A 27,863-nucleotide genomic window follows, 5' to 3' on the forward strand; every position below is an offset into this window, starting at 1 on the left:
GACCCCCCGCCAACATGGCTGGTGTAAATAGACATTCTTACCTGACAACTCAAAAATCAACCCTCATATGGCAGGTGGCGGGTGTTCATTTCAGGCCCTGGATGAGTGGGTGGTGTGTGTGTGGACTACTCACCTGTTCTTTGTTGGAGGGGGTTGTGCTAGGGCTAGGAGGGCCGGGGGTCTGTGTGGCCTTGAGAGTGCTGCTGACCACACTCTCAGGGACTGGAGACAGACCACTGTCAATCAATTGGACTTCTTTCTTAGGCCCCGCCTCAGACACATTTTCCACTGTGACAACAGAGAAGGTGGGCGGGGAGTGGGTGAAAGGTAGAAATAAACTTGAAAGGCATGTCATTGTAATGATGATGAAATGAGACGGTGTTGGGGCGGAGGGTGCAGGAGGGTGTGTGCGCGTGTGTGTATAAGTGAGGCAGTGTGTGTTTGTGTATGAGTGAATGTGTGAGACTCTGTGCACGCGTAAGAGTGCGCGTGAGAGAGTGAGGCACAGAGCTGCCTCAGATTGTATGTTGGCAATTTGCATATACTCCAGAATGTTATGAAGAGTGATCAGATTAATTGGAAAGACCCTCTTTGCCATGCAAATGAACTGAATCCCCCAAAAACATTTCCACTGCATTTCAGCCCTGCCACAAAAGGACCAGCTGACATCATGTCAGTGATTCTCTCGTTAACACAGGTGTGAGTGTTGACGAGGACAAAGCTAGAGATCACTCTGTCATGCTGATTGAGTTTGAATAACAGGCTGGAAGCTTCAAAAGGAGGGTGGTTCTTAGAATCATTGTTCTCCCCAGACCTTAATTCCATTGAGAACTTGTGGTCAATCCTCAAGAGGCAGGTGGACAAACAAAAACCCAAATTCTGACAAACTCCAAGCATCGATTATGCAAGAATGGACTGCCATCAGTTAGGATGTGGCCCAGAAGTTAATTGACAGTATGCCAGGGCTGAATGCAGAGGTCTTGAAAAACAAGGGTCAACAATGCAAATATATATCATAATAATTGTCAATAAAAGCATTGACACTTATGAAATGCTTGTAATTATACTTCAGTATTCCATAGTAACATCTGACAAAAATATCTAAAGACACTGAGGCAGCAGACTTTGAAAATGAATATTTGTGTCATTCTCAACTTTTGGCCACGACTGTATATACAGTTGAAGTCGGAAGTTAACATACAATTAGTTTGGAGTCATTAAAACTCATTTTCAACCACACCACAAATTTCTTGTTAACAAACTATAGTTTTGGCAAGTTGGTTAGGACATCTACTTTGTGCATGACACGTAATTTTTCCAACAATTCACTGTATCACAATTCCAGTGTGTCAGAAGTTTACATAAACTAAGTTGACTGTGGCTTTAAACAGCTTGGAAAATTCCAGAAAATGATATCATGACCGTAGAAGCTTCTGATAGACTAATTGACATAATTTGAGTCAATTGGCAGTGTGGATATATTCCAAGGGCTACCTGTAGATGTATTCCAAGGGCTACCTGTAGATGTATTCCAAGTGCTACCTGTAGATGTATTCCAAGGGCTACCTGTAGATGTATTCCAAGTGCTACCTGTAGATGTATTCCAAGTGCTACCTGTAGATGTATTCCAAGTGCTACCTGTAGATGTATTCCAAGGCCTACCTGTAGATGTATTCCAAGGCCTACCTGTAGATGTATTCCAAGGCCTACCTGTAGATGTATTCCAAGGCCTACCTGTAGATGTATTCCAAGGCCTACCTGTAGATGTATTCCAAGGCCTACCTGTAGATGTATTCCAAGGCCTACCTGTAGATGTATTCCAAGGCCTACCTGTAGATGTATTCCAAGGCCTACCTGTAGATGTATTCCAAGGCCTACCTGTAGATGTATTCCAAGGCCTACCTGTAGATGTATTCCAAGGCCTACCTGTAGATGTATTCCAAGGCCTACCTGTAGATGTATTCCAAGGCCTACCTGTAGATGTATTCCAAGGCCTACCTGTAGATATATTCCAAGGCCTACCTGTGGATATATTCCAAGGCCTACCTGTGGATATATTCCAAGGCCTACCTGTGGATATATTTCAAGGCCTACCTGTAGATGTATTTCAAGGCCTACCTGTAGATGTATTTCAAGGCCTACCTGTAGATGTATTTCAAGGCCTACCTGTAGATGTATTTCAAGGCCTACCTTTTAGCGCAGTGCCTCTTTGCTTGACATCATGGGAAAATCAAAAGAAATCAGCCAAGACCTCAGAAAACTAATTGTAGACCTCCACAAGTCTGGTTCATCCTTGGGAGCAATTTCCAAATGCCTGAAGGTACCACATTCATCTGTACAAACACCATGGGACCACGCAGCAGTCATACCACTCAGGAAGGAGATATTTCTGTCTCCTAGAGATGAATGTACTTTGGTGCGAAAAGTGCAAATCAATCCCACAACAGCAAAGGACTTTGAAGATGCTGGAGGAAACAGGTACAAAAGTATCTATATCCACAGTAAAACGAGTCCAAAATCGATATAACCTGAAAGGCCACTCAGCGAGGAAGAAGCCTCTACTCCAAAACTCCCATAAAAAAGCCAGACTACGGTTTGCAACTGCACATGGGGACAAAGATAGTACTTTTTGGAGAAATGTCCTCTGGTCAAAAATACAACTGTTTGTCCATAATGACCATCGTTATGTTTGGAGGAAAAGGGGGAGGCTTGCAAGCCGAAGAACACCATCCCAACCGTGAAGCACGCGGGTTGCTGCATCATGTTGTGAGGGTGCTTTACTGCAGTAGGGACTGGTGCACTTCACAAAATAGATGGCATCATGAGAGGGGAGAATTATGTGTATATATTGGAAGCAACATCTCAAGACATCAGTCAGGAAGTTAAAGCTTGGTCGCAAATGGGTCTTCGAAATGGACAATGACCCCAAGCATTCTTCCAAAGTTGTGGCAAAATGGCTTAAGGACAATAAAGTCAAGGTATTAGAGTGGCAATCAAAGCCCTGGCCTCAATCCTATAGAACATTTGTGGGCAGAACTGAAAAAGCGAGTGCGAGCAAGGAGGCCTACAAATCTGACTCAGTTACACCAGCTCTGTCAGAAGGAATGGCCCAAAATCCACCCAATTTATTGTGGGAAGCTTGTGAAAGGCAACCTGAAACATTTGACCCAAGTTTAAAAAATGTAAAAGGCAATGCTACCAAATACTAATTGAGTAAGTAAACTTCTGACCCACTGGGAATGTGATGAAATAAATAAAAGCTGAAATAAATCATTCTCTCTTCTATTATTCTGACATTTCACATTGTTAAAATAAAAGTGGTGATCCTAACTGACCTAAGACAGGGAATTTTTACTAGGATTAAATGTCAGGAATTGTGAAAAACTGAGTTTAAATGCATTTGGCTAAGGTAAGCTCCCAACTTCAACTGTATATGAGTGAATGTGTGAGGCAGTGTGTGTGTGTGAGTGAGTGAGGCAGTGTGTGTGTCTCACCCCCTATAGAGAAGGCTCCATCGTCTGTCCTGTGGATGAGCAGGTTGGCGATGTGCAGGGTGATGGGGGTGGGATCAGGGTCAGACGGGTTGTCACGGAGACCATCATCCTGCAGAGAGGGAAAGAGGTTAATGTGTCTGTGGTTAATGTGTCTGTGGTTAATGTGTTGGTGTGTGTTCATCCCCACCTTCAGGTCGATGTGTGTGTCCCTGACGCTGATCTCCATCGGGAGGACCTGGGGGGTGGAGTCATCCTCCAGGAAGTGAGCCAGGTTCCTTAGCGACGACATGAGGAAGCTGGCCCGGTAGCCGTGGAGACGCAGCTGGAGGAAACCGTTGGTCTCGGCCAGGGGGGAGTGGGTGGCAGCACAGGGCCCGCTCTCCAGCCGAGCCCTGACCTCCGGGAGATGAACTGAATTGGCCTCCAGACCGCCACCTAGCGAGGGGAAGAGGAGAGAATAATCAGGCAGTAATCAATCAATTCCCATTAAAAAGAGAAGGCATGGATTGGCTGCAATACAAACAGAATCACTGCAACCACAACTCAAAGAAAAGGATCAGCGATGGCCGCTCGGCAGGCATACAACCAGACACTGCCTTACTGCTGACGCCAGTCTATGAATCCATTTCTAAGGTGTGACTAATTTGTAACTCAAGGGCCCTTCTGGGGGGTGGGGGTACTGATCCCATACAACTATTTAAAAGGCCAGTGAAGTGTCACAGCAGCTGCACGCACACAGACACACATTAATACTACAACAACGCATCGGTCACTGCCTCAGTCAGGAAGGAAGGAGAGATGGAGGGAGGAAATGGCAGACGTGAGAGAAGGTAAGAGGTAAAAACAGAAATGGTGAGAAAGTGATAAATGAGAGCGAGAGAGCGGGGTAGGAAAGGAGAGCGAGAGAGATAGGGGTGGTGAAGGAGAGAGATGGGGATTCTTCTGTGAAAGAGGGAGGAGGCGGAGCTGAGCGAGCGAGCACTGTCTCATAGTACTGAGTACTGGGGCTAAATATGGACCTCAACAACCCCTCTTAAATATTCACACACGTTGGAGGTGACATGCTGGAGACACACATGCACACAACCTGTCGTGCCACAAAAACACATACCGACACTGGGTTTAATGTAGCTGGTAATGGGAGCAAAACCCCCATTAGTGCTAATGCACCGTCTCACTGCAGCAGTTAGACACACACACCCCTTGAGACACACACTGCAGTCACACATTGTGTGTGTGTTTTTTACTATCCTTGTGGGAACCAGAAGTTCTCACCAGGATAGTAAAACAAGGAAAATCGTGTGGACATTTTGCCAATCCCCACAAGGAAAAACACTATTTATGGGCTTAGGGGTTAGGTTCAGGGATGGCTACAATTAGGGTTAGGTTTAGGGGTTTGTGGTTAGGGAAAATAGGATTTTGAATGGGAATCAATTGTTTGGTCCCCACAAGGATAGTAAATCAAACTTGTGTAGCATGCTTGGTGTAGCAAAAATACAAATTACTATCTGTCATTTCATACCAACGATGAAATCAGAGACACAGTAAAACACACAAACAGGTAGTAGCACTTGTGCGCAAGCTTGCGTTTGCCTACCCATGCTTATGTTCCACACACACATACCTTCGCTGCCTGGGGCAGGGGGTACAATAGTGCTGCCCTGAGCAGTGGGTACCATACCTGCAAGAGTTATGGAAGGGTAAACCAAGTCAATTGGGAGTGTGTGTGGGAGTGTGTGGCCATAACCCAGCTATAGATAGTACTCCAAGAAAATGGGGAATAGCAAAACTGCAGTGTGTGTGAGTGCAATGTGTGTGTACTAGCCCAGATGTATGCATGCATGTATATATGCGTATGAGCATATACATTTGTGTGTCTACGCATGCGTCTGTGTGTGTCTTCACCCAGGCTGCGGTTGCTGAGGTATTGTCGGAGGCTGACGTTTCCCAGCTGTGTGGGTCTGACGCAGCCCACCTCCAGAGACACAGCCGTGCTCTCCCCTCGCACTTCCATCGCCCCACACACACACTGCACCTTCAGCACCAGCACCGACACCTGGGGGTGGGGAGAGAGAGGCATTACGTTGGATAAGAGAGTCTGCTAAAATGAATAAAAATGTAAGTTAATTCAATCAATTCAGAAAGTGGGGTAAAGTGATAGTTCAGGAAATGAAAAATGCTCATGTGTACTCATATATATATATATATATATATATATATATATATATATATATATGAGGTCGAAATAATTGTCCGTAGAGCTCTGAGACAGGATTGTGTCGAGGCACAGATCTGGGGCTACCAAAACAGTTCTACAGCATTGAAGGTCCCCAAGAACACAGTGGTCGCCATCATTCTTAAATAGAATAAGTTTGGAACAACCAAGACTCTTCCTAGAAATGGCCGCATGGCCAAACTGAGCAATCGGGGGAGAAGGGACTTGGTCAGGGGGGTGACAAAGAACCCAGAGTTCCTCTGTGGAGATGGGATAACCTTCCAGAAGGACAACCATCTCTGCAGCACTCCACCAATCAGGTCGTTTTGGTAGAGTGGCCAGACGGAAGCCACTCCTCAGTAAAAGGCACATGATAGCCCGGTTGATGTTTTCCAAAAGGCACCTAAAGACCATGAGAAACAAGATTCTCTGGTCTGATGAAACCAAGACTGAACTCCTTGGCCTGACCACTAAGCGTCACATCTGGAGGAAACCTGGCACCATCCCTACGGTGAAGCATGTTTGTGGCAGCATCATGCTGTGGGGATGTTTTCCAGCAGCATGGACTGGGAGACTTGTCAGGATCAAGGCAAAGATGAACAGAGCAAAGTGCAAAGAGATCCTTGATGAAGTCCTGAGTGCTCTGGAGCAGGTTCTCAGACTGTGGCAAAGGTTCACCTTCCAACAGGACAACGACCTTAAGCAAATACAGGTGTGTCAAGCTTGTCGCGTCATACCCAAGAAGACTCGAGGCTGTAATCGCTGCCAAAAGGTACTGAGTCTAAATACTTATATAAATGTAGTAGACATTTTTGCAAATGTATTAAAAATAAACTAAATACCTGTTTTTGGTTTGTAATTATGGGGTATTGAGGGGGAAAAAACAATTTAATCGATTTTATAACAAGGCTGTAACGTAACAAAATGTGGAAAAAGTCAAGGGGTCTGAATACTTTCCGAATGCAATGTATAGTGTGTGTGTATGCATGTGTGTGTACAGCACGGTGTCTGTTCATGTGTCCATGCCTGAATGTGGGCATACATTTCCTGTGCATGTGTGTATTACCATGTCTTTGGTAGGTTCGTCGATGCTCTGGGAGGTGGCACTGACAGTATCTGGTGAGCCAGCACCGTCCTGCTCCCCTGTGCCCATGGCCGCTACTGCTGCTGCCTCCTTGGCAATTTCTGTGGCACTTTGCTCCCTCACCACATCCTTAAAGCCTGAGATGGACACGTCGTCTGTGGACACAGAATGAATAAAAAAAATTGGTGGTCTGCTACCAATACATTGATAAATACCAGACAAAAACCTAAACTCAGCAACAAAAAAAAGGACCCTGTCTTTCAAAGATAATTCTTAAAACTTCACAGATCTTCACTGTAAAGGGTTTAAACACTGTTTCCCATGCTTGTTCAATGAACCATAAACAATTAATGAACATGCACCTGTGGCAATTATGCACCTGTGGCAATTAAGGTCAAAGTTATGAAAACTTAGAACGCTAAAGAGGCCTTTCTACGGACTCTGAAAAACACCAAAAGAAAGATGCCCAGGGTCCCTGCTCATCTGCATGAACATTCCTTAGGCATGTTGCGAGGCATGAAGGCCGCAGATGTGGCCAGGGCAATAAATTGCAATGTCCGTACTGTGAGACGCCTAAGACAGCGCTACAGGAAGACAGGACGAACAGCTGATCGTGGCAGACCACGTGTAACACCTGCATAGGATTGGTACATCCGAACATCACACCTGCAGGACAGGTACAGGATGGCAACAACTGCCCGAGTTACATTAGAAACGCACAATCCCTCCATCAGTGCTCAGACTGTCCACAATAGGCTGAGGCTGGACTGAGGGCTTGTAGGCCTATTGTAAGGCAGGTCCTCACCAGACATCACCGGCACTTATAGGCACAAACCCACCGTCGCTGGACCAGACAGGACTGGCAAAAAGTGCTCTTCAAAGTTGTCTCACCAGGGGTGATGGTCGGATTTGCGTTTATCGTCGAAGGAATGAGCGTTACACCGAGGCCTGTACTCTGGAGCGGGATTGATTTGGAGGTGGAAGGTCCATCATGGTCTGGGGCGGTGTGTCACAGCCTCATCTGACTGAGCTTGTTGTCATTGCAGGGAATCTCAACGCTGTGCATTACAGGGAAGACATCCTCCTCCCTCATGTGGTACCCCTTCCTGCAGGCTCATTCTGACATGACCCTCCACCATGACACAGCCTCCAGCCATACTGCTCGTTCTGTGCGTGATTTCCTGCAAGACAGGAATGTCAGTGTTCTGCCATGGCCAGCGTAGAGCCCTGATCTCAATCCCATTGAGCATGTCTGGGACCTGTTGGATTGGAGGGTGAGGGCTAGGGCCATTCCCCCCAGAAATGTCCGGGAACTTGCAGGTGCCTTGTGGAAGAGTGGGGTAACATCTCACAGCAAGCACTGGCAAATCTGGCACAGTCCATGAGGAGGAGATGCACTGCAGTACTTAATGCAGCTGGTGGCCACACCAGATACTGACTGTTACTTTTGATTTTGACCCCCCCTTTAGTCAGACACATTATTCAATTTCTGTTAGTCTGTGGAACTTGTTCAGTCTATGTCCGTTGTTGAATCTTATGTTCATACAAATATTTACACGTTAAATTTGCTGAAAATAAACGCAATTGACAGTGAGAGGACATCTTTATTCTGGTATAGAGCACATCAGCTCACAACTGCCATATCCTGGACAAACTATGGAATAGAAAGAACAAGAACTTCCGACTTCAACTGTAGCTCCGAAGAACGCAGTAAAACAAGTACGCAATCAATGAGCTATGTTGAGAATACAGTACACACAACCCCACAGCAAAATGGATAGAATGGCAGGAAATAGCTTCTGGACCAGAGTCTAGAATATAAACATATGTATGTGAATGGTGTGTATAGACAGTCTGGACAGTATATTCATAGAAAAGGTGTGTACAGTAGATATATAGGATGATCCATGACTACAATACAGTATATACATATGAAGTGGGTAAATCAGTATGTAAACATTATTATGTAAATAGGGCAGCAGTCTCTAAGGTGCAGGGTAGAGTACTGGCTGTTAGCGACAGTGTCTAAGGTTCAGGCCAGGGTACTGGACGGAGGCCGGCTAGTGGTGACTATTTAATAGTCCGATGGCCTGGATATAGAAGCTGTTTATCAGTCTCTCTGTCCCAGTGTTGATGCACCTGCATGGTCTCCATCTTCTAGATGGTAGCGGAGAGAATGATGATCTTCTTGGCCTTTGAAACACCGGGTGCTGTAGATGCCCCCGTTGGGTTGGGCTGACCGCACCACCCTCTGGAGAGCCTGGAGGTTGCGAGCGGTGCAATTGCCGTACCATGAGGTAATGATGCTCTCAAAGGTGCATCTGTAGAAGTTTGTGAGGGTCTTACTAGCTAACCAAACTTGTTCATCGTCTGTGTGCGCACGCGTGTTGATTTGGTCTCCACCAGCCACGTTCATGACACAGGTTAAAATACCAAAACCTACTGTGAACCAACTATATTAATTTCGGGAGAGGGCGAAACGTAAATTAAACATTCATGGACATTTAGCTAGCTTGCTGTTGCTAGTTAATTTGTCCTAGGAGATAAACTTTGGCTTGTTATTTTATCTGAAATGCATATGGTCCTTTTTTGAGCTGGCTCTTTGTAGAATTTTGACCTATTTTAAGTCATACAAAATTGTGTGTTCTCTACTCCAACAATGAATCCACAGATAACTTGGTTTCCCCTTTTTCTCTTTGATTAGCCTCTCCTTGTTCATCTTTCTTCTTCTGTGGATTTTATATTGCGGTTGGCAACCATCTTTAAGGTGCATTAATGCCACCAACTGGCCTGGAGTGTGGACCTCAGTTCATCTTTCAATCACCCACGTCGGTATATGCTCCTAAAACCCAATGAGTAGATAGGAGAGGCTGGACTTGCAGCGAGTCAAGCTTCTAAAATAGAGCCAAGTTATATTCCTGGTAGGCTGTTGACGTGCGCGAGCAGTGGATGAAATGATTGAACATGTATATGAACATTTATTTTGTAACGCGGCTGGTTTGGTCAGCATATTAGGGGCTAAGATTAATTTCTTCAGCATCCTGAGGTTGAAGAGGCTTTGTTGTGCCATCTTCACCACACTGTCGGTGTGAAGGAACCATTTCACATTCTCAGTGAGGAACTAGAAGCTGTTGACTATCCACTGCCTGTCGATGTGGATGGGGGCGTTCTCTCGCTGCGGCCTCCTGAAGTCCACGATCAGCTCCTTTGTTTTGTTGACGTTGAGGGAGAGGTTATTTTCCTTGCACCACTCCACCAGGGCTCTCAACTCCTCCTTGTAGGCTGCCTCATTGTTGTTAGTAAAATCAGGCCTACCACTGTTGTGTCGTCAGCAAACCTGATGAATGAGATGTAGACGCGCATGACCACGCAGTCATGGGTGAACAGGGAGTTTAGGATGCGGCCGAGCACCAGAGGGGCCCCCGTGTTGAGGGTCAGCGTGGTGGACGTGATGTTGCCTTCCTTCACCACCTGGGGTCAGCCCGTCAGGAAGTCTAGGACCCAGGGCCCTGTGTGTGCCTACCCTTCTCCAGCAGGCTGTATGTGTCTGTGTCTCCGTCCTCCATCAGGTAGCTGTCTATGGAGAGGTTGTCCAAGGACTGCAGAGACGGAGTCTTCTTCATGTTCTTATAGGACACTGAGAAACTGGACTGGGAACGCTCCCTCATCAGGCGCCCACTGGAACACACAAACAAACAAGAGTGAGTGTGAGTGGGGGAGAAGGGTGAGGGGGAAAGAAAAACAGGAGTACTGTGGACCTCAAGGCTTGGATTTGAATAGCCCTGCGCCCCCTTTCCCAAAAGCATTTTAAGGCTGAGTTCATCATCAGAACCATTGAGCTGGTCCTAACAATGAACTTAGCCTTAAGATGCTTTTGGGAAACCGGGCTCAGGTCTAGACCGTTGACCTAGCCAAGGCTATCTGCTACTAGTCACCAGATAAAGGCTACACACACTATTCACCGGGTACACACACCAACTTGCATTGTGTAAATGTATACAGACCCACAGATACACACCCAACCACAGACAATTCTACATGCACACATACAGATAGAACATGTAACAGATATTTAAAGGAATGCGGGGACACACACAGACAGACCCATAGCGTGTCTTACATGTTGGAAATAGAATATAGGGAGGTGGACCGGGTGTTTGAGGAGCTGAGCCGGTCAGAAACCACTGACAGACTGCCTTTCCTTTGTAGAGAAAGAACACACACACACACACCCCGCATGGGTCAGAGCAGAGGACACACTGAGCTACAGAATAGCAGTGAGAGAAAAAACACACACAAAAAGACAGACGCACACCTTGTATGGGAGCACAGTGGACAAGGCAGAAACACACACAAATGAACAAACACCTCTTATGGGTGACAACATTGATATTGTGACGTATAGGGCAGGTACAGTGAGGTCACTGTATTTACACAAACATGATGTAGAACCACCTACTGATGTGATGGGACTGACCAAGTAACAGTAAAGTAACATTAAATGATGGTTTACTAAGCTGGGCATGAATAAGTGAGTAACTGTAATGACATCTGGAGGAAGTATTGTTGTGACTGAGTCTTGCAGTAATAGGAGTGACTGTTTATTTAAAGCTTGTCATAAGTCCTCTGAATGAGTGTTACGGTCTGCCTGCCGATTGGCCTGCATTTCCCACTGCTGATCTGGCGACCGGGACATGCACAGAGTCACAGTAAAGATGTTCTTATTGTTTGCTTTGGAGTGAATCATCACTGTGAATGTTTTACAGACTGACCATCTGAATAGCTGAACAATATGTTATGGAAGTAACGGAATCAGTGTTCCTCTGGAGAAATGAGTAGCAGTAACGGGAAAGATGAGGGGGTTTCCCTCCCCCACTGTTTTGGGGTCCCCCCCAGAGAATTTTTATGCAGGACTGAGAAGCTCACTTCTGGTAACTTTTTAAAAGGACGCATTATCACCTGTATCCCAACTGATGCAGCATAGTGGCTATAAATAAAAGGGCTGACGCATGGGGTAGCCTATCTGCATTTACCCTGTTGGGCTAATCATTAGTAGAGTCCTGCATCAGGTCAGATAGGCATGGGTGAGACAAAAATTAATTAAATCAGCTGGCGGGTGGAATAAACAAAACTTTTCAAACCGTGGGTCGGTTCGTGGTTCAGAACAATTACATTGCGGGTCGGGAAACATTTTAAAATCAAGTTAGACTTTCAAAACCCAGGCGCTTGTTGTGTTGTGAATTCCACTCTGCGAGCGGCGAGACAGACATAAGTCTACCAGCCAAGCACGCATGAAAATTTTCTAATTTGTCCACGTGCAGCGCTTATGTTCCCTCTCCCCATCAGATCATTTTTATTTATTTAACTAGGCAAGTCAGTTAATTAAGAACAAATTCTTATTTACAATGACGGCCTACCTCGGACGACTCTGGGCCAATCATGATACAACACATTACAAAGCGTATTTTTCCTGGGTAGCCTAGGTTACGTGAAAATGGCTAACGTAGGCCTAACCGGAGGGGAAAAAAGGTTGTGATTAAGGAATAGGCTACATCACCGTGGAAACGTGCTGCAAGAGTGAAATCTCGAAGTGCAAGCAAGTAGGCCTATTTTCAATCATTCAGTTCATTTGAAGTTATTAATGCCATTCATTCAGCGTTCCTTCATTAGACCATACGCAGGCCATATAAAGACTAAACCGGTGTGGCTGGTAGAAGTGAGCAGCCGATTTTAGAGTCTGGGAATTCCCTCCCTATGACACTCGTAATTTGAACCGCCTCGAGAGGAATATTTATCTTGCATAACAAGATAACAAGCCGATTATGTAAATAGAGGAACTATTATACTGTGGGGTTGTCTGATTTTGTCCGCAGAGGAAAAGTAAATGTGGACTGTTCCAGCATCTTCAAAGTGCACCTCGGTTTACTTTTTTTTAATGTCCCATATTTTTTTTTGCCGTGGCGCCACAGCTAAATGACTGCAGTGGAAACACTGAACTGAATACCTGGTCATTGACAGTGGCTACAGGTCTAAATAGCTGGAAAAGGACTGTTACGGTAATGACAGTCTAAATAACCAGACTGTATTATGATAATGACGGAAGGGAATTACCTGGACATAGACTCAGGCAATCTGGCCCCAGGGTTCTTCTCGTTCCAGTCTTTGGTGGAGAGGGGGTCTGAGAGATTGGGGTCTGCCCCGGAGGACTCACCCTGCTGGGCTGTACAATCAACTCCGGTCCCCGGCTCCTCTCCCCCAGTCCAGGCCTCCAGGGAAGCCTCTCCCAACTCCTCTGAACTCGATCTCCCTGTCCTCTCGTCAAGAGAAGCCTTCAGGTTGGGGGCAGAGGCAGGGATGAGAGGGGCGGGGCCTTGCGTTATCCCACCCTCTACCCCTCCCCCGCACATAAGCTGGTCCACTGTACAGCTTCCCTTCGCCCCAGCCCCCTCCACGTGGGTTCCTCTATCCCCCCCCTCCCCTCCGTCACTCCCAGTCTCCAAGGTGCATCTACTCTCCGAGGGGGACAACTCCGACCCTAGGGGGGAACTAGGACCCTCGGGCTGGGGTACCGGCTTCAAGAGGAGGGCTACCTCTGCACTTTTGAGCAGGATCCCCACACAGACACTGAAGGGCTGGTGGTCTGGAGGGGGGTCCGATGTGGTCTTTGCCTTGTCTCGTTTGGAGCCCATCCCCTCCAGGTCCTGTTGCAGGGTGTGCTGCAAGGCTTTGATGCTGCGCTGCAGCCGCATCAGGAACATGTACTGCCTGTGGCTCACCTGGACACACACATTATACTCATAACTACACACACTTCAGCATTCTCAAATAAACACAGTGTAATGCATGTTGGTTCACATTATACACACACGTCATACATTAATACAAAGTGTACAAAACATTAGGAACACTTCCCTCATATTGAGTTGCACCACCATCCTTTTGCCCTCAGAACAGCCTCAATTCATCGATGCATGGACCCTACAGGGTGTGGAAAGCGTTCCACAGGGATGCTGGCCCATGTTGACTCCAATGCTTCCTGCAGTTGTGTCAAGTTGGCTGGATGTCCTTTGGATGGTGGACCATTCGTGATACACATGGGAAACTGTTGTGTGAAAAACCCAGCAGCGCTGCAGTTCCTGACACATAAACCAGTGCACCTGGCACCTACTGCCAAAACTCGTTCAAAGGCACTTAAATATGTTGTCTTGCTCATTCACCCTCTGAATGGCACACACACGTGGCATCAATAAGGGATCAGACTGACCAGGAAAATAAAATGTTCCTAATGTTTTGTACACTTAGTGCACACACACACACCAAAATATGAATCATCACTCACCTGAGCACTCAAATGCTTTTGTACGTGCACTAACATGTGCATGTCTGCTTCCTTACTGGAAGAGGAAGACGAGGAAGGTGGGGGGATGTTGTCCAGGGACAGTGGCTTGTGAAACCCGTTGCTAGGCGGCAGCGAGGCCTCTGTTGCTGTGGCGTCCGTAACAGTACTATAGTACTCCTTCAAAAGCCTCTTCCTCTGCAGACGTCCAACGGTATCCACAGGCTCGCTCCTGGCCAGGCCTGCAGCTGCAGAAAGGGGCGTTCTCTGCCCTCTCGAAGCCCCGCCCATTAGCCGCTCCTGGTGCTGGGCATGTCTGACCGGCTGGCACGCCCACAGAGTGAGGGGGAAGGCGTCAACGAAGGGCTGGGGCCGCCCCTTCCCGCCGCGCGTCCCCTCGTAGTCCACCCAGAACTGGGCAAAATGAACCGCCCACAAGTCTGTGGCAGCTGGCATTTTGAGGGCATCCACGCCCAACGAGGGCGACACCAACCCTTTATACACATTGTGCAACATAGTGTCCTGCTCATGCGCGTGGCGCTGGAAAACAGGGTGGATCACCGGGAAGGAGGTGGAGGAGCGAGGGAAGGAGGAAAAGGAGGTGGAGAAGAACTGTTGTTCTTGAAAGGAGAGGAGGAGGGCTTCCAGGTGGGAGCGGGAGCAGTTGGGGGGGTGGCGGGTGTTGGTGGCCACCATCTCCGAGCATTGGACAGAGACGGAGCGGGGGAGGTCCTGGGGATAGGAGGGGTCCCTGTCCGTGGGCACTACCAACTGTGGTGGGGGAGAGAGGAAGAGAAACACATTATTAGAAAATATACATAGAGGTCATCAATGTGTACAAGATGACTAATGAGATTAATTTCCAATCTGTTAGAAATGTAAAGACTACGCTCTTACAGAAATGGAGTGTGTTGACCTTTAAGGGCTTTTTTCACAGCTATGGTAGCGTTTGCATTTCTCAACTGACTGAATCAAAGTGTCCAAGGAGTCAATATGAGTGTGTGTGTGATTTGAACAGCGACATAACATCATGACAGAGCCTGTGGTTGTGTATCCTTTCTACCTCTACCTTTCTAGCCCTCTACCTTGAGCATTAGTCCGTCCACCCTGATGTCGATGTGCTCGTCAGGCTTCTGTTCCTCGTCGTTGAGCTTGTAGAGCTCCATGAACTGTTCCAGGCTCTGCCTCAGGTCCAGCGTAAACAGGTTGCACCACACCAGGCTCCTGGGGTCCAGCACCAGCTGCAGCGCATTCAGCTGCACATACAGGTTGGGGCAGGGGACTATAGGAGGCAGGGAAGATGATATAATAATCAATGCAAGGGACCGCAGGAGGTGGGGAAGAGAAGATGATATAATAATAAATGCAAGGGACTGCAGGAGGTGGGGAAGAGAAGATGATATAATAATAAATGCAAGGGACTGCAGGAGGTGGGGAAGAGGATAGAGGTTGGAAACTAGAAATGAGTGGAGGGGGAAGAGAAGAGAGGTAACGCACTAATGCATTCACCTTTCCCTCAGCACTAACACACCCAATTCACATAAACATCAAGTCAAGACTTCAAACAGTTCAATCAGATGAGTTAGCGCTAGGCTGGAGTAAAACCTGTATACCCTGTATGATGAGGGTCTAGGAACCAAAAACTAGGAACTGAATAAGAGTAGGAACCAATCTTACTGGGGTAGTCCTTTCCGTCAGGGAAGTAGTATTCGGTGAACTCGATGTGGATGGCAGGCATCTCAGGAGGGAGGTACAGGGACTTCTTATTACAGGAGATCATGGCCTTAGGGCTGGAGCGACGCTGGTCTGCTGTGGACACCTGATACACACACACGGGATGAGGTCAGTACGAGAAGTGGGTGGATCAGATAAGCACGTCAACTGTGTGCGTGTGCTGACCTGGTAGATGCTGAAGTCAGCTATCCTGAGGACAATGGAGCTGGACAGGAGCTGCGCCCTGGGGTTCTGGGGAGAACTGAGGATACTGGTAGAACTAGTACTGATCTTACCTAGAAAGGAGGGGGGGAGGGAGAGAAAGGATGGTAGGGAGAATAAGGAGACAGTGGGGGGAGAGAAAAACAGAGCCAATCAGACCACCTGCCACCCTCTGACATCATCACAAAAGGTGTGTATCACCGCACACCGCGTGCGCACACCATCGGTTAGGGGGGTACCTGGCTCTAGGCATGAGAAGCAGCACTGTGCCCGCCCCCGTGCCCTCGCCCTCTCCCTCGCTCGTACCATGGCTCGTGCCCGCACCCACCCCGGGGGTAGGTCGTCTGGCCCCCTAACCACCACTATTCTTCCTCTTCCTGTCTCGTCCTGCCCTACGGGACCATACACACTGTCCCTAACACTGGAGACACTGGAGGGATACCTGGACACTGGAGAGGACAGAACTCAGAGTGACTAGGCAGTGTGATGCTAGGGAAACCAACACTTCACTTAATTCCAACTCTTGGGGCTCTTCTAAAAATTACCCACTAGATGACACCAAGTGTATTCTAGTTCAGTTGAATGTCAACTGTCTAACCAACATCACTCTTCATGGGCTGCTGGGACAGATTCTTAGTGGTTGAATAAAAAGTGAATCAGGACAGATGCGCCAACACACACCTTTATTGGATTACTATGTTTCAATCACATTGAGGGGAGGTGTGTCTGTGTGAGTGTTTACCGTACTCTGTGTGTGTGCGTGCCTGTGCTGTTCTTTTGTTTACCGTGCTGTGGTGAGGAGTGAGAGTTGGCCGGGCCCTCCCGGTCTCTCTTGGCGGTCTTCAACATCTCCACGTTAGACTTGAACTCCTCCAGCAGACTCCTGGCCCAGCCCTCCCTGGCCTTAGTGGCCTCACTGTACTGCATCCAGTGGAGACAACTCTCACCTGGAGACAGAGAGATGAATGGGGGAGAGGACAGAAAGCAAAATACGAGGGAGAAACCGTTGTCTAAGTACCTACTCTTGTCACTAATAGAGATGGTATACAGACAGAGAAAGACACATTGTGCTGTTGAGAGATCAGAAAGATTAATATTACTCCCATCAGCTGTGTGGCAGTTGGAGGGAGGTTGGGTAGAAGTTGTGGTGGTGTTCACCTGCTCTGTGGGAGGGGTAGTAATGTTGGAGAGAGGTTGTGGTGTGTTTACCTGCTCTGTGGGAGGGGTAGTAATGTTGGAGAGAGGTTGTAGTGGTGTCTACCTGCTCTGTGGGAGGGGTAGTAATGTTGGAGAGAGGTTGTGGTGTCTACCTGCTCTGTGGGAGGGGTAATAATGTTGGAGAGAGGTTGTGGTGTGTTTACCTGCTCTGTGGGAGGGGTAGTAATGTTGGAGAGAGGTTGTGGTGTGTTTACCTGCTCTGTGGGAGGGGTAGTAATGTTGGAGAGAGGTTGTGGTGTGTTTACCTGCTCTGTGGGAGGGGTAGTAATGTTGGAGAGAGGTTGTGGTGTGTTTACCTGCTCTGTGGGAGGGGTAGTAATGTTGGAGAGAGGTTGTGGTGGTGTCTACCTGCTCTGTGGGAAGGGTAGTAATGTTGTAGGGTGGTTGTGTAGAGGTTGTGGTGGTGTCTACCTGCTCTGTGGGAGGGGTAGTAATGTTGTAGGGTGGTTGTGTAGAGGTTGTGGTGGTGTCTACCTGCTCTGTGGGAGGGGTAGTAATGTTGGAGAGAGGTTGTGGTGTGTTTACCTGCTCGGTGGGAGGGGTAGTAATGTTGTAGGGTGGTTGTGTAGAGGTTGTGGTGGTGTCTACCTGCTCTGTGGGAGGGGTAGTAATGTTGTAGGGTGGTTGTGTAGAGGTTGTGGTGGTGTCTACCTGCTCTGTGGGAGGGATAGTAGTCCAGGGTAATGTGACTGAAGGAGAGCTGCATGGCCCCACCAGTTATCCTCTTATTGATCACTGGAGAGAGGGTTGGGAGGGAGAGAGAGAGAGGGTTGGGAGGGAGAGAGAGAGAGGGTTGGGAGGGAGGGAGAGAGGGTTGGGAGGGAGAGAGAGAGGGAGAGAGGGTTGGGAGGGAGAGAGAGAGAGGGTTGGGAGGGAGAGAGAGAGAGGGTTGGGAGGGAGAGAGAGAGAGGGTTGGGAGGGAGAGAGAGAGAGGGTTGGGAGGGAGAGAGAGAGGGTTGGGAGGGAGAGAGAGAGAGGGTTGGGAGGGAGAGAGAGAGAGGGTTGGGAGGGAGAGAGAGAGAGGGTTGGGAGGGAGAGAGAGAGAGGGTTGGGAGGGAGAGAGAGAGAGGGTTGGGAGGGAGGGAGAGAGGGTTGGGAGGGAGGGAGAGAGGGTTGGGAGGGAGGGAGAGAGGGTTGGGAGGGAGGGAGAGAGGGAGAGAGGGTTGGGAGGGAGGGAGAGAGGGAGAGAGGGTTGGGAGGGAGGGAAAAACGCAGAGGCAGAAGATAAGGTAATGCGCAAAGGTCCAATGTGCGTCAGAGCCCAACTTGTGTAGGTATCAGCCAGTCAGTCAAACATCTGTCTGAAGTTTGTGTGAGGTATGTGTGTGTTTTACATTTGTATGTGTGTATTAGCAGGCGTGTCTATGTACTATGTGTGTGTGTACACGTGTCATACGTTTGTGTGTGTGTGTACCTCTGTCCTTGGCGTGTATGTCGTCACAGATGTGCAGGTCGAGGTGTGTGATCTGCAGGTGGTGGGAGGTCTCACACACGTCGAAGGCAGCGAACAGATTAGCCATGGTGGCGCTCTGGTCAGCCGCTGTGCCTGACGACACCTGCTGGCTACGCACCTGCTGGGCTGAGGGGGGCGCCGATGACTCCTGGATACAGACCAGAGACCGTAAAAAATACAGACACTATGCAGACACCGGCACAGAGACATATGGAGAAGCAGACAGACACAAATAAAGTTAAGTGCATCCAACTAGTGTTGCTTGGGATAATGGCGCCGGAGGGGATTTTTATGGGCTCCTAACCAACTGTTCTGTCTTGTGTGGGTTTTTCCACATCGTTTGTAACTTGTTCTGTACATAATGTTGCTGCTACCATCTCTTATGACCAAAAAGAGCTTCTGGATATCGGAACAGGGATTGTTTTATTTTATGAGTCTGACACGAAGGATATACTGCTTTTCCGAGAGCAGGCCCAAATCCCTGTCATTCGCATGAAGATCAGACGGAAATACAGGGAGAGGAGATCAGGGTGCCTTGTGAGAATTTGTTGGCAAGTGGGTAGCCCACCTCTGCCATCCATTCTATTGGCCAACGTGCAATCACTGGAAAATAAAATGGATGATCTCCACTCGAGACCATATCTCAACCAGAAGCCACGGATTACAGGTAACATCTGCACCGAGCTAAAGGCTAGAGCTGTCGCTTTCAAGGAGCGGGAAACTAATCCGGATGCTTATAAGAAATCCGACAAAGCCCTTAGACAAACCATCAAAAAGGCAAAGTGTCAATACAGGAATAAGATTGAATCCTATTACACCCGGGCTCTGGCGCTTGTCAGATATGGCAGGGCTTGCAAACTATTACAGACTACAAAAGGGAAGCACCACCGAGAGCTGCCCAGTGACGCGAGCCTACCAGACAAGCTAAATACCTTCTATGCTCGCTTCGAAGCAAGCAACACCTAAGCATGCACGAGCGCACCAGCTATTCCAGACGACTGTGTGATCACGCTCTCCATAGCCGATGTGAACAGGACCTTTAAACAGGTCAACATTCACAAGGCTGCGAGGCCAGACGGATTACCAGGACGAATACTCAGAGAATGCGCTGACCAACTGGCAAGTGTCTTCACTGACATTTTCAAACTCTCCCTGACCGAGTAAGTAATACCTACATGTTTCAAGCAGACAACCATATTCCCTGTGCCCTAGAAAGTGAAGGTAACCTGCCTAAATGACGACCGCCTTGAAGCACTCACGTCGGTAGCCATGAATTGCTTTGAAAGGCTGGTCATGGGCTCACAACAACAGCATCCCGAAAACCCTAGAGCCACTCCAATTCGCATACCGCCCAACAGCTACGCAGATGGCTAAATCTCAATCACACTCCACACTGCCCTTTCCCACCTGGACACCTACGTGAAAATGCTGCTCATTGACTACAGCTCAGCATTCAACACCATAGTGCCCACAAAGCTCATCACTAAGCTAAGGACCCTGGGAATAAACACCTCTGGAACCTGGACTTCCTGGCAGGTCACCCCCCAGGTGGTAAGGGTAAGCAACAACGCATCTGCCATGCTGATCCTCAACAGGGTGGCCCCTCAGTGGTGCGTGCTTAGTCCCCTCCTGTACTCCTTGTTCACACACAAATGCATGGCCAAGCATGACTCCAACACCATCATTAAGTTTGCTGATGACAAGAGTGGTAGGCCTGATCACCGACAACGATGAGACAACCTATTGGGAGATCAGAGACCTGGCAGTGTGGTGCCAGGACAACAACCTCTCCCTTAATGTGATCAAGACAAAAGGAGATGATCGTGGACTACAGGAAAAGGAGGGCCGAACACGACCCCATTCACATCGATGGGGCTGTAGTGGAGCATGCCAAGAGTTAAGTTCCTTGGTGTCCACAACAACAAACTACCATGGTCCAAACACACCAAGACAGTCGTGAAGAGGGCATGACAACACCTTCCCCCCTCAGGAGACTGAAAAGATTTGGCATGGGTCCCGAGATCCTCAAAAAGTTCTACAGATGCACCCTCGAGATCATCCTGCCCGGTTGCATCACCACTTGGTATGGCAACTGCTTGGCATCCGACAGCAAGGCGCTACAGAGGGTGGTGCGTACGGCCCAATACATCACTGGGGCCAAGCTTTCTGTCATTCAATACCTATATTTATTTAATTTTTTATTTTACCTTTATTTAACCAGGTAGGCCAGTTGAGAACAAGTTACAACTGCGACCTGGTCAAGATAAAGCAAAGCAGTGCGACAAACAGCAGAGTTACACATGGAATAAACAAACAGTCAATAACACAATTGAAAAGTCTATATACAGTGTGTGCAAATAAGGTAAGATAAGTCCATAGCAATAAATAGTCCATAGTGGCGAAATAATTACAATTTAGCAATTAAACACTGGAGTGATAGATGTGCAGAACATGAACGTGCAAGTAGAGACACTGGGGTGCAAAGGGGCAAAAAAATAACAGTATGCGGATGAGGTAGTTGGATGGGCTATTTACAGATGTAGTGATCTGTGAGCTGCTCTGACAGCTGGTGCTTAAAGTTAGTGAGGGAGATATGAGTCTCCAGCTTCAGTGATTGTTGAAATTCGTTCCAGTCATTGACAGCAGAGAACTGGAAGGAAAGGTGGCCAAAGGAGGAATTGGCTTTGGGGGTGACCAGTGAAATATACCTACTGGAGCGCGTGCTACAAGTGGGTGCTGCTATGGTGATAAGGCGGGGCTTTACCTAGCAAAGACTTACAGATGACCTGGAGCCAGTGGGTTTGGCGACGAATATGTAGCGAAGTCCAGCCAACGAGAGCATAAAGGTCGCAGTGTTGGGTAGTACAGTGGGGCAAAAAAGTATTTAGTCAGCCACCAATTGTGCAAGTTCACCCACTTAAAAAGATGAGGCCTGTAATTTTCATCATAGGTACACTATGACAGAGAAAATCAGAAGAAAAAAAAATACACAAAATCACATTGTAGGATTTTTTATGAACGTATTTGCAAATTATGGTGGAAAATAAGTATTTGGTCAATAACAAAAGTTTCTCAATACTTTGTTATATACCCTTTGTTGGCAATGACAGAGGTCAAATGTTTTCTGTAAGTCTTCACAAGGTTTTCACACACTGTTGCTTGTATTTTGGCCCATTCCTCCATGCTGATCTCCTCTAGAGCAGTGATGTTTTGGGGCTGTTGCTGGGCAACACGGACTTTCAACTCCCTCCAAAGATTTTCTATGGGGTTGAGATCTGGAGACTGGCTAGGCCACTCCAGGACCTTGAAATGCTTCTTACGAAGCCACTTCTTCATTGCCCGGGCGGTGTGTTTGGGATCATTGTCATGCTGAAAGACCCAGCCACGTTTCATCTTCAATGCCCTTGCTGATGGAAGGAGGTTTTCACTCAAAATCTCACGATACATGGCCCGTCATTCTTTCCTTTACACGGATCAGTCGCCCTGGTCCCTTTGCAGAAAAACAGCCCCAAAGCATGATGTTTCCACCCCCATGCTTCACAGTAGGTATGGTGTTCTTGTGATCATTTTGACACCACAGGGTGAGATCTTGCGTGGAGCCCCAGATCGAGGGAGATTATCAGTGGTCTTGTATGTCTTCCATTTCCTAATAATTGCTCCCACAGTTGATATCTTCAAACCAAGCTGCTTACCTATTGCAGATTCAGTCTTCCCAGCCTGGTGCAGGTCTACAATTTTGTTTCTGGTGTCCTTTGACAGCTCTTTGGTCTTGGCCATAGTGGAGTTTGGAGTGTGACTGTTTGAGGTTGTGGACAGGTGTCTTTTATACTGATAACAAGTTCAAACAGGTGCCATTAATACAGGTAACGAGTGGAGGACAGAGGAGCCTCTTAAAGAAGAAGTTACAGGTCTGTGAGAGAGAAATCTTGCTTGTTTGTAGGTGACCAAATACTTATTTTCCACCATAATTTGCAAATAAATTCATTAAAAATCCTACAATGTGATTTTATGGATATATTTTCCTCATTTTGTCTGTCATAGTTGAAGTGTACCTATGATGAAAATTACAGGCCTCTCATCTTTTTAAGTGGGAGAACTTGCACAATTGGTGGCTGACTAAATACTTTTTTGCCCCACTGTATATGGGGCTTTGGTGACAAAACGGATGGCTCTGTGATAGACTGCATCCAATTTGTTGAGTAGAGTGTTGGAGGCTATTTTGTAAATGACATCGCCGAAGTCGAGGTTCGGTAGGATGGTCAGTTTTACGAGGGTATGTTTGGCAGCATGAGTGAAGGATGCTTTGTTGCGAAATAGAAAGCCAATTCTAGATTTAGAATGGAGATGGAGATGCTTAATGTGAGTCTGGAAGGAGAGTTTACAGTGTAACCAGACACCTAGGTATTTGTAGTTGTCCACATATTCTAAGTCAGAACCGTCCAGAGTAGTGATGCTGGACGGGCGGGCAGCAATCGGTTGAAGAGCATGGATTTAGTTTTACTTGTATTTAAGAGCAATTGGAGGCCACGGAAGGAGAGTTGTATGGCATTGAAGCTCGTCTGGAGGTTAGTGTACACAGTGTCCAAAGAAGGGCCAGAAGTATACAGAATGGTGTCGTCTGCGTAGAGGTGGATCAGAGAATCACCAGCAGCAAGAGCGACATCATTGATGTATTCAGAGAAAAAAGAGTCAGCCAGAGAATTGATCCCTGTGGTACCCCCATAGACTGCCAGAGGTCCGGACAACAGGCTCTCCGATTTCACACACTGAACTCTGTCTGCGAAGTAGTTGGTGAACCAGGCGAGGCAGTCATTTGAGAAACCAAGGCTGTTGAGTCTGCCGATAAGAATGTGGTGATTGAATACGGCTGCACAGCATTTTCTCTTATCGATGGCGGTTATATCGTTTAGGACCTTGAGCGTGGCTGAGGTGCACCCATGACCAGCTCGGAAACCAGGTTGCATAGCGGAGAAGGTACGGTGGGATTTGAAATGGTCAGTGATCTGTTTGTTAACTTGGCTTTCGAAAGACCTTAGAAAGGCAAAGTATAATCGCAGCATCTTCCCAATCTTTGGGGATCTCAGACGATACGAAAGAGGTTTGAACAGGCTAGTAATAGTGGTTGCAACAATTGCGGCAGATAATTTTAGAAAGAGAGGGTCCAGATTCTCTAGCCCGGCTGATTTGTCGGGGTCCAGATTTTGCAACTCTTTCAGAACATCAGCTCTCTGGATTTGGGTGAAGGAGAAATGGGGGAGGCTTGGACAAGTTGCTGTGAGGGGTGGAGGGCTGTTGACCGGGGTAGGGGTAGCCAGGTGGAAAGCATGGCCAGCCGTAGAAAAATGCTTCCTGAAATTCTCAATTTGTGACAGTGTTTCCTAGCCTCAGTTCAGTGGGCAGCTGGGAAGAGGTGCTCTTATTCTTCATGGAATTTACAGTGTCCCAAAACTAAAGAGAGTTTGTGCTACAGGGTGCAAATTTCTGTTTGAAAAAACAACCTGTTCGCTTTCCCAAATGCCTGTGTATATTGGTTCCCAACTCCCCTGAAAAGTTGCATTTCGCGGGGGCTATTCGATGCTAATGCAGTACGCCACTCGATGGTGTCAGAGGAAGGCCAAAAAAATGGTCAAAGACTCCAGTCACCCCAGTCATAGACTGTTCTCTCTGCTACCGCATGGCAAGCGGTACAGGAGCACTAAGTCTAGGACCAAGAGGCTCCTAAACAGCTTCTACCCCCGAGCCATAAGACTCCTGAACATCTAATCAAATGGCCACATGGACTATTTACATAGATGACCCCTTTGTTTTTACACTAACCTGTAGCATCAGCATTGATATTTTATTGTGTTACTAAATAAACAAAAGTAAAAAATAAAAGTAAATATTTTCTTAACTATTTCTTGCACTACATTGTTGGTGAAGGACTTTTAAGTAAGCATTTCACGATAAGGTCTACCTGTTGTACTTGGCACAGACACAAATTAATAAGATTTTTATGAGCGAAGGAGTGTGCAGTGCTCATTCTCATCAGCAGATGGCATAGCCTGCCACATGTAGGTCAGAATGCTCAAAGCCCAGTTTGAGCCAGTACATGAATAAGCGAGCAAGAGCGCAGCGATAGGGAGTGAGAGGCTATATGGCAGAGCGACCGCACAGAAAGAACCAAACATCCTTTCCTGGAGCACAAGGACTAATTACCAGACCAACCATAACAGAGCGGGCGAGAGAGATGGGGGGGAGAAAGAGGGAGAGAAAGATTTTGGCATCTACTCTAAGTCTGGACAGGTTACACGACTGGGGCAAATCATTTTTCCACTGTAGGTCTGTCTGACAGAGGAGTGACTGAGCACATAGCTAGCTACCTGCTTCAGTTGTTAAGTAAGTGTGTGTATATGTGTGTGCGTTTCCTGGCCTGTGTGCGCACGTGTGTGTCTACCTGCCTCCGTGAGTGAGTGTGTGTGTGTGTATCCCTGCCTACGTGCGCCTGCATACGTGTGTACCTGGTCCTCGGTGGCCATGCTCTTCCTCTGCTGAGCAGACTTGTCCATGGCCTCGCTGAGTGACTTGGCGTACTGGACCATGGCTTTGAGCTGGGAGTCAGTCAGCACCCACAGCAGGTCATCTAGGATCAGGATCAGCTTAGAGGCCACCACGTTACAGTCCTTGGACTGGAGATAAACACATTCTACATAGATTATTACATACAAAAGACAGTAATACTCATTACAAACATTAATACTCATTATATATAGACCCCACACACACACACAACAGATGCTTTATACATACAGGATACAGACACACACACCACATTTCAGTCCTTCATCTGAAGATACACACATTACTTCTTGTGTTGAACCAAAACAGTGTTATTCAAAAGGTGCAATCATCAATGGGAGATGTAATAAAAGTCATCAGACTGGAGAAAACACACTCCATATCCATGACTGACTGACTGAAAACACACTCCATATCCATGACTGACTGACTGGAGAAAACACACTCCATATCCATGACTGACTGACTGGAGAAAACACACTCCATATCCATGACTGACTGACTGACTGACTGGAGAAAACACACTCCATATCACTGACTGACTGACTGACTGACTGACTGGAGAAAACACACTCCATATCACTGACTGACTGACTGGAGAAAACACACTCCATATCACTGACTGACTGACTGGAGAAAACACACTCCATATCACTAACTGACTGACTGGAGAAAACACACTCCATATCCATGACTGACTGACTGACTGACTGGAGAAAACACACTCCATATCACTGACTGACTGACTGGAGAAAACACACTCCATATCACTAACTGACTGACTGGAGAAAACACACTCCATATCCATGACTGACTGACTGACTGACTGGAGAAAACACACTCCATATCACTGACTGACTGGAGAAAACACACACTCCATATCACTGACTGACTGACTGACTGGAGAAAACACACACTCCATATCACTGACTGACTGACTGGAGAAAACACACTCCATATCCATGACTGACTGGAGAAAACACACTCCATATCCATGACTGACTGACTGGAGAAAACACACACTCCATATCACTGACTGACTGACTGGAGAAAACACACACTCCATATCACTGACTGACTGACTGGAGAAAACACACTCCATATCACTAACTGACTGACTGACTGACTGGAGAAAACACACTCCATATCACTAACTGACTGACTGACTGACTGACTGGAGAAAACACACTCCATATCACTGACTGACTGACTGGAGAAAACACACTCCATATCACTGACTGACTGACTGGAGAAAACACACTCCATATCCATGACTGACTGACTGACTGACTGGAGAAAACACACTCCATATCACTGACTGACTGACTGGAGAAAACACACTCCATATCACTGACTGACTGACTGGAGAAAACACACTCCATATCACTAACTGACTGACTGACTGGAGAAAACACACACTCCATATCACTGACTGACTGACTGGAGAAAACACACTCCATATCACTGACTGACTGACTGACTGGAGAAAACACACTCCATATCACTAACTGACTGACTGACTGACTGACTGACTGGAGAAAACACACTCCATATCCATGACTGACTGACTGACTGGAGAAAACACACTCCATATCACTGACTGACTGACTGGAGAAAACACACTCCATATCACTGACTGACTGACTGACTGGAGAAAACACACTCCATATCACTGACTGACTGACTGACTGACTGGAGAAAACACACTCCATATCCATGACTGACTGACTGACTGACTGGAGAAAACACACTCCATATCACTGACTGACTGACTGACTGGAGAAAACACACTCCATATCACTGACTGACTGACTGACTGGAGAAAACACACTCCATATCACTGACTGACTGACTGACTGGAGAAAACACACTCCATATCACTGACTGACTGACTGACTGGAGAAAACACACTCCATATCACTGACTGACTGACTGACTGGAGAAAACACACTCCATATCCATGACTGACTGACTGGAGAAAACACACACTCCATATCCATGACTGACTGACTGACTGGAGAAAACACACTCCATATCACTGACTGACTGACTGAAAACACACACTCCATATCCATGACTGACTGACTGACTGGAGAAAACACACTCCATATCACTAACTGACTGACTGACTGGAGAAAACACACTCCATATCACTGACTGACTGACTGACTGGAGAAAACACACACTGCATATCCATGACTGACTGACTGACTGACTAACTACACACACACTCCATGACTGACTGACTGACTACACACACACTCCATATCCATGACTGACTGACTGACTACACACACACTCCATATCCATGACTGACTGACTGACTGACTACACACACACTCCATATCCATGACTGACTGACTGACTGACTACACACACTCCATATCCATGACTGACTGACTGACTGACTGACTACACACACACACTCCATGACTGACTGGAGAAAGTACATACTCAGCACACAGTCATCTGGTACATCTTTGTTTTCACACACACAGACAAAGGAGTGTGCATACAACCCACACACACTTTTGTCTGTTTAAACACACAGTGGCTGCAGGGCTTGCTGG

General features: G+C 47.2%; 1 protein-coding gene across 5 annotated transcripts in view; it reads right to left on the reverse strand.

Moving 5' to 3' along the window:
* The window catches only part of LOC139378451 (bridge-like lipid transfer protein family member 3B), a 51,157-nt gene that overhangs the window by 3,561 nt on the left and 19,733 nt on the right, over positions 1-27,863 (reverse strand). Inside the window, exons 7-23 of one of the 5 annotated variants that reach the window (XM_071120632.1) lie at positions 25,236-25,403; positions 18,697-18,883; positions 17,934-18,017; positions 16,850-17,011; positions 16,029-16,138; positions 15,807-15,948; positions 15,215-15,411; positions 14,133-14,900; positions 12,905-13,569; positions 10,914-10,994; positions 10,317-10,471; positions 6,776-6,948; positions 5,400-5,550; positions 5,119-5,175; positions 3,682-3,929; positions 3,495-3,603; positions 134-288 (exon numbers count right to left, since the gene is read on the reverse strand). In XM_071120632.1, coding sequence (XP_070976733.1) covers positions 134-288; positions 3,495-3,603; positions 3,682-3,929; positions 5,119-5,175; positions 5,400-5,550; positions 6,776-6,948; positions 10,317-10,471; positions 10,914-10,994; positions 12,905-13,569; positions 14,133-14,900; positions 15,215-15,411; positions 15,807-15,948; positions 16,029-16,138; positions 16,850-17,011; positions 17,934-18,017; positions 18,697-18,883; positions 25,236-25,403 — 3,612 coding nt within the window. Of the gene's footprint in view, positions 1-133; positions 289-3,494; positions 3,930-5,118; positions 5,176-5,399; positions 5,551-6,775; positions 6,949-10,316; positions 10,472-10,913; positions 10,995-12,904; positions 13,570-14,132; positions 14,901-15,214; positions 15,412-15,806; positions 15,949-16,028; positions 16,139-16,849; positions 17,012-17,933; positions 18,018-18,696; positions 18,884-25,235; positions 25,404-27,863 lie in introns of all 5 variants that reach the window. The other 4 variants (XM_071120634.1, XM_071120633.1, XM_071120635.1 and 1 more) reach the window with 4 other exon arrangements.

This window comes from Oncorhynchus clarkii, chromosome 21 (genome assembly GCF_045791955.1).
Source record: "Oncorhynchus clarkii lewisi isolate Uvic-CL-2024 chromosome 21, UVic_Ocla_1.0, whole genome shotgun sequence".
Taxonomy (NCBI): Eukaryota; Metazoa; Chordata; class Actinopteri; order Salmoniformes; family Salmonidae; genus Oncorhynchus; species Oncorhynchus clarkii.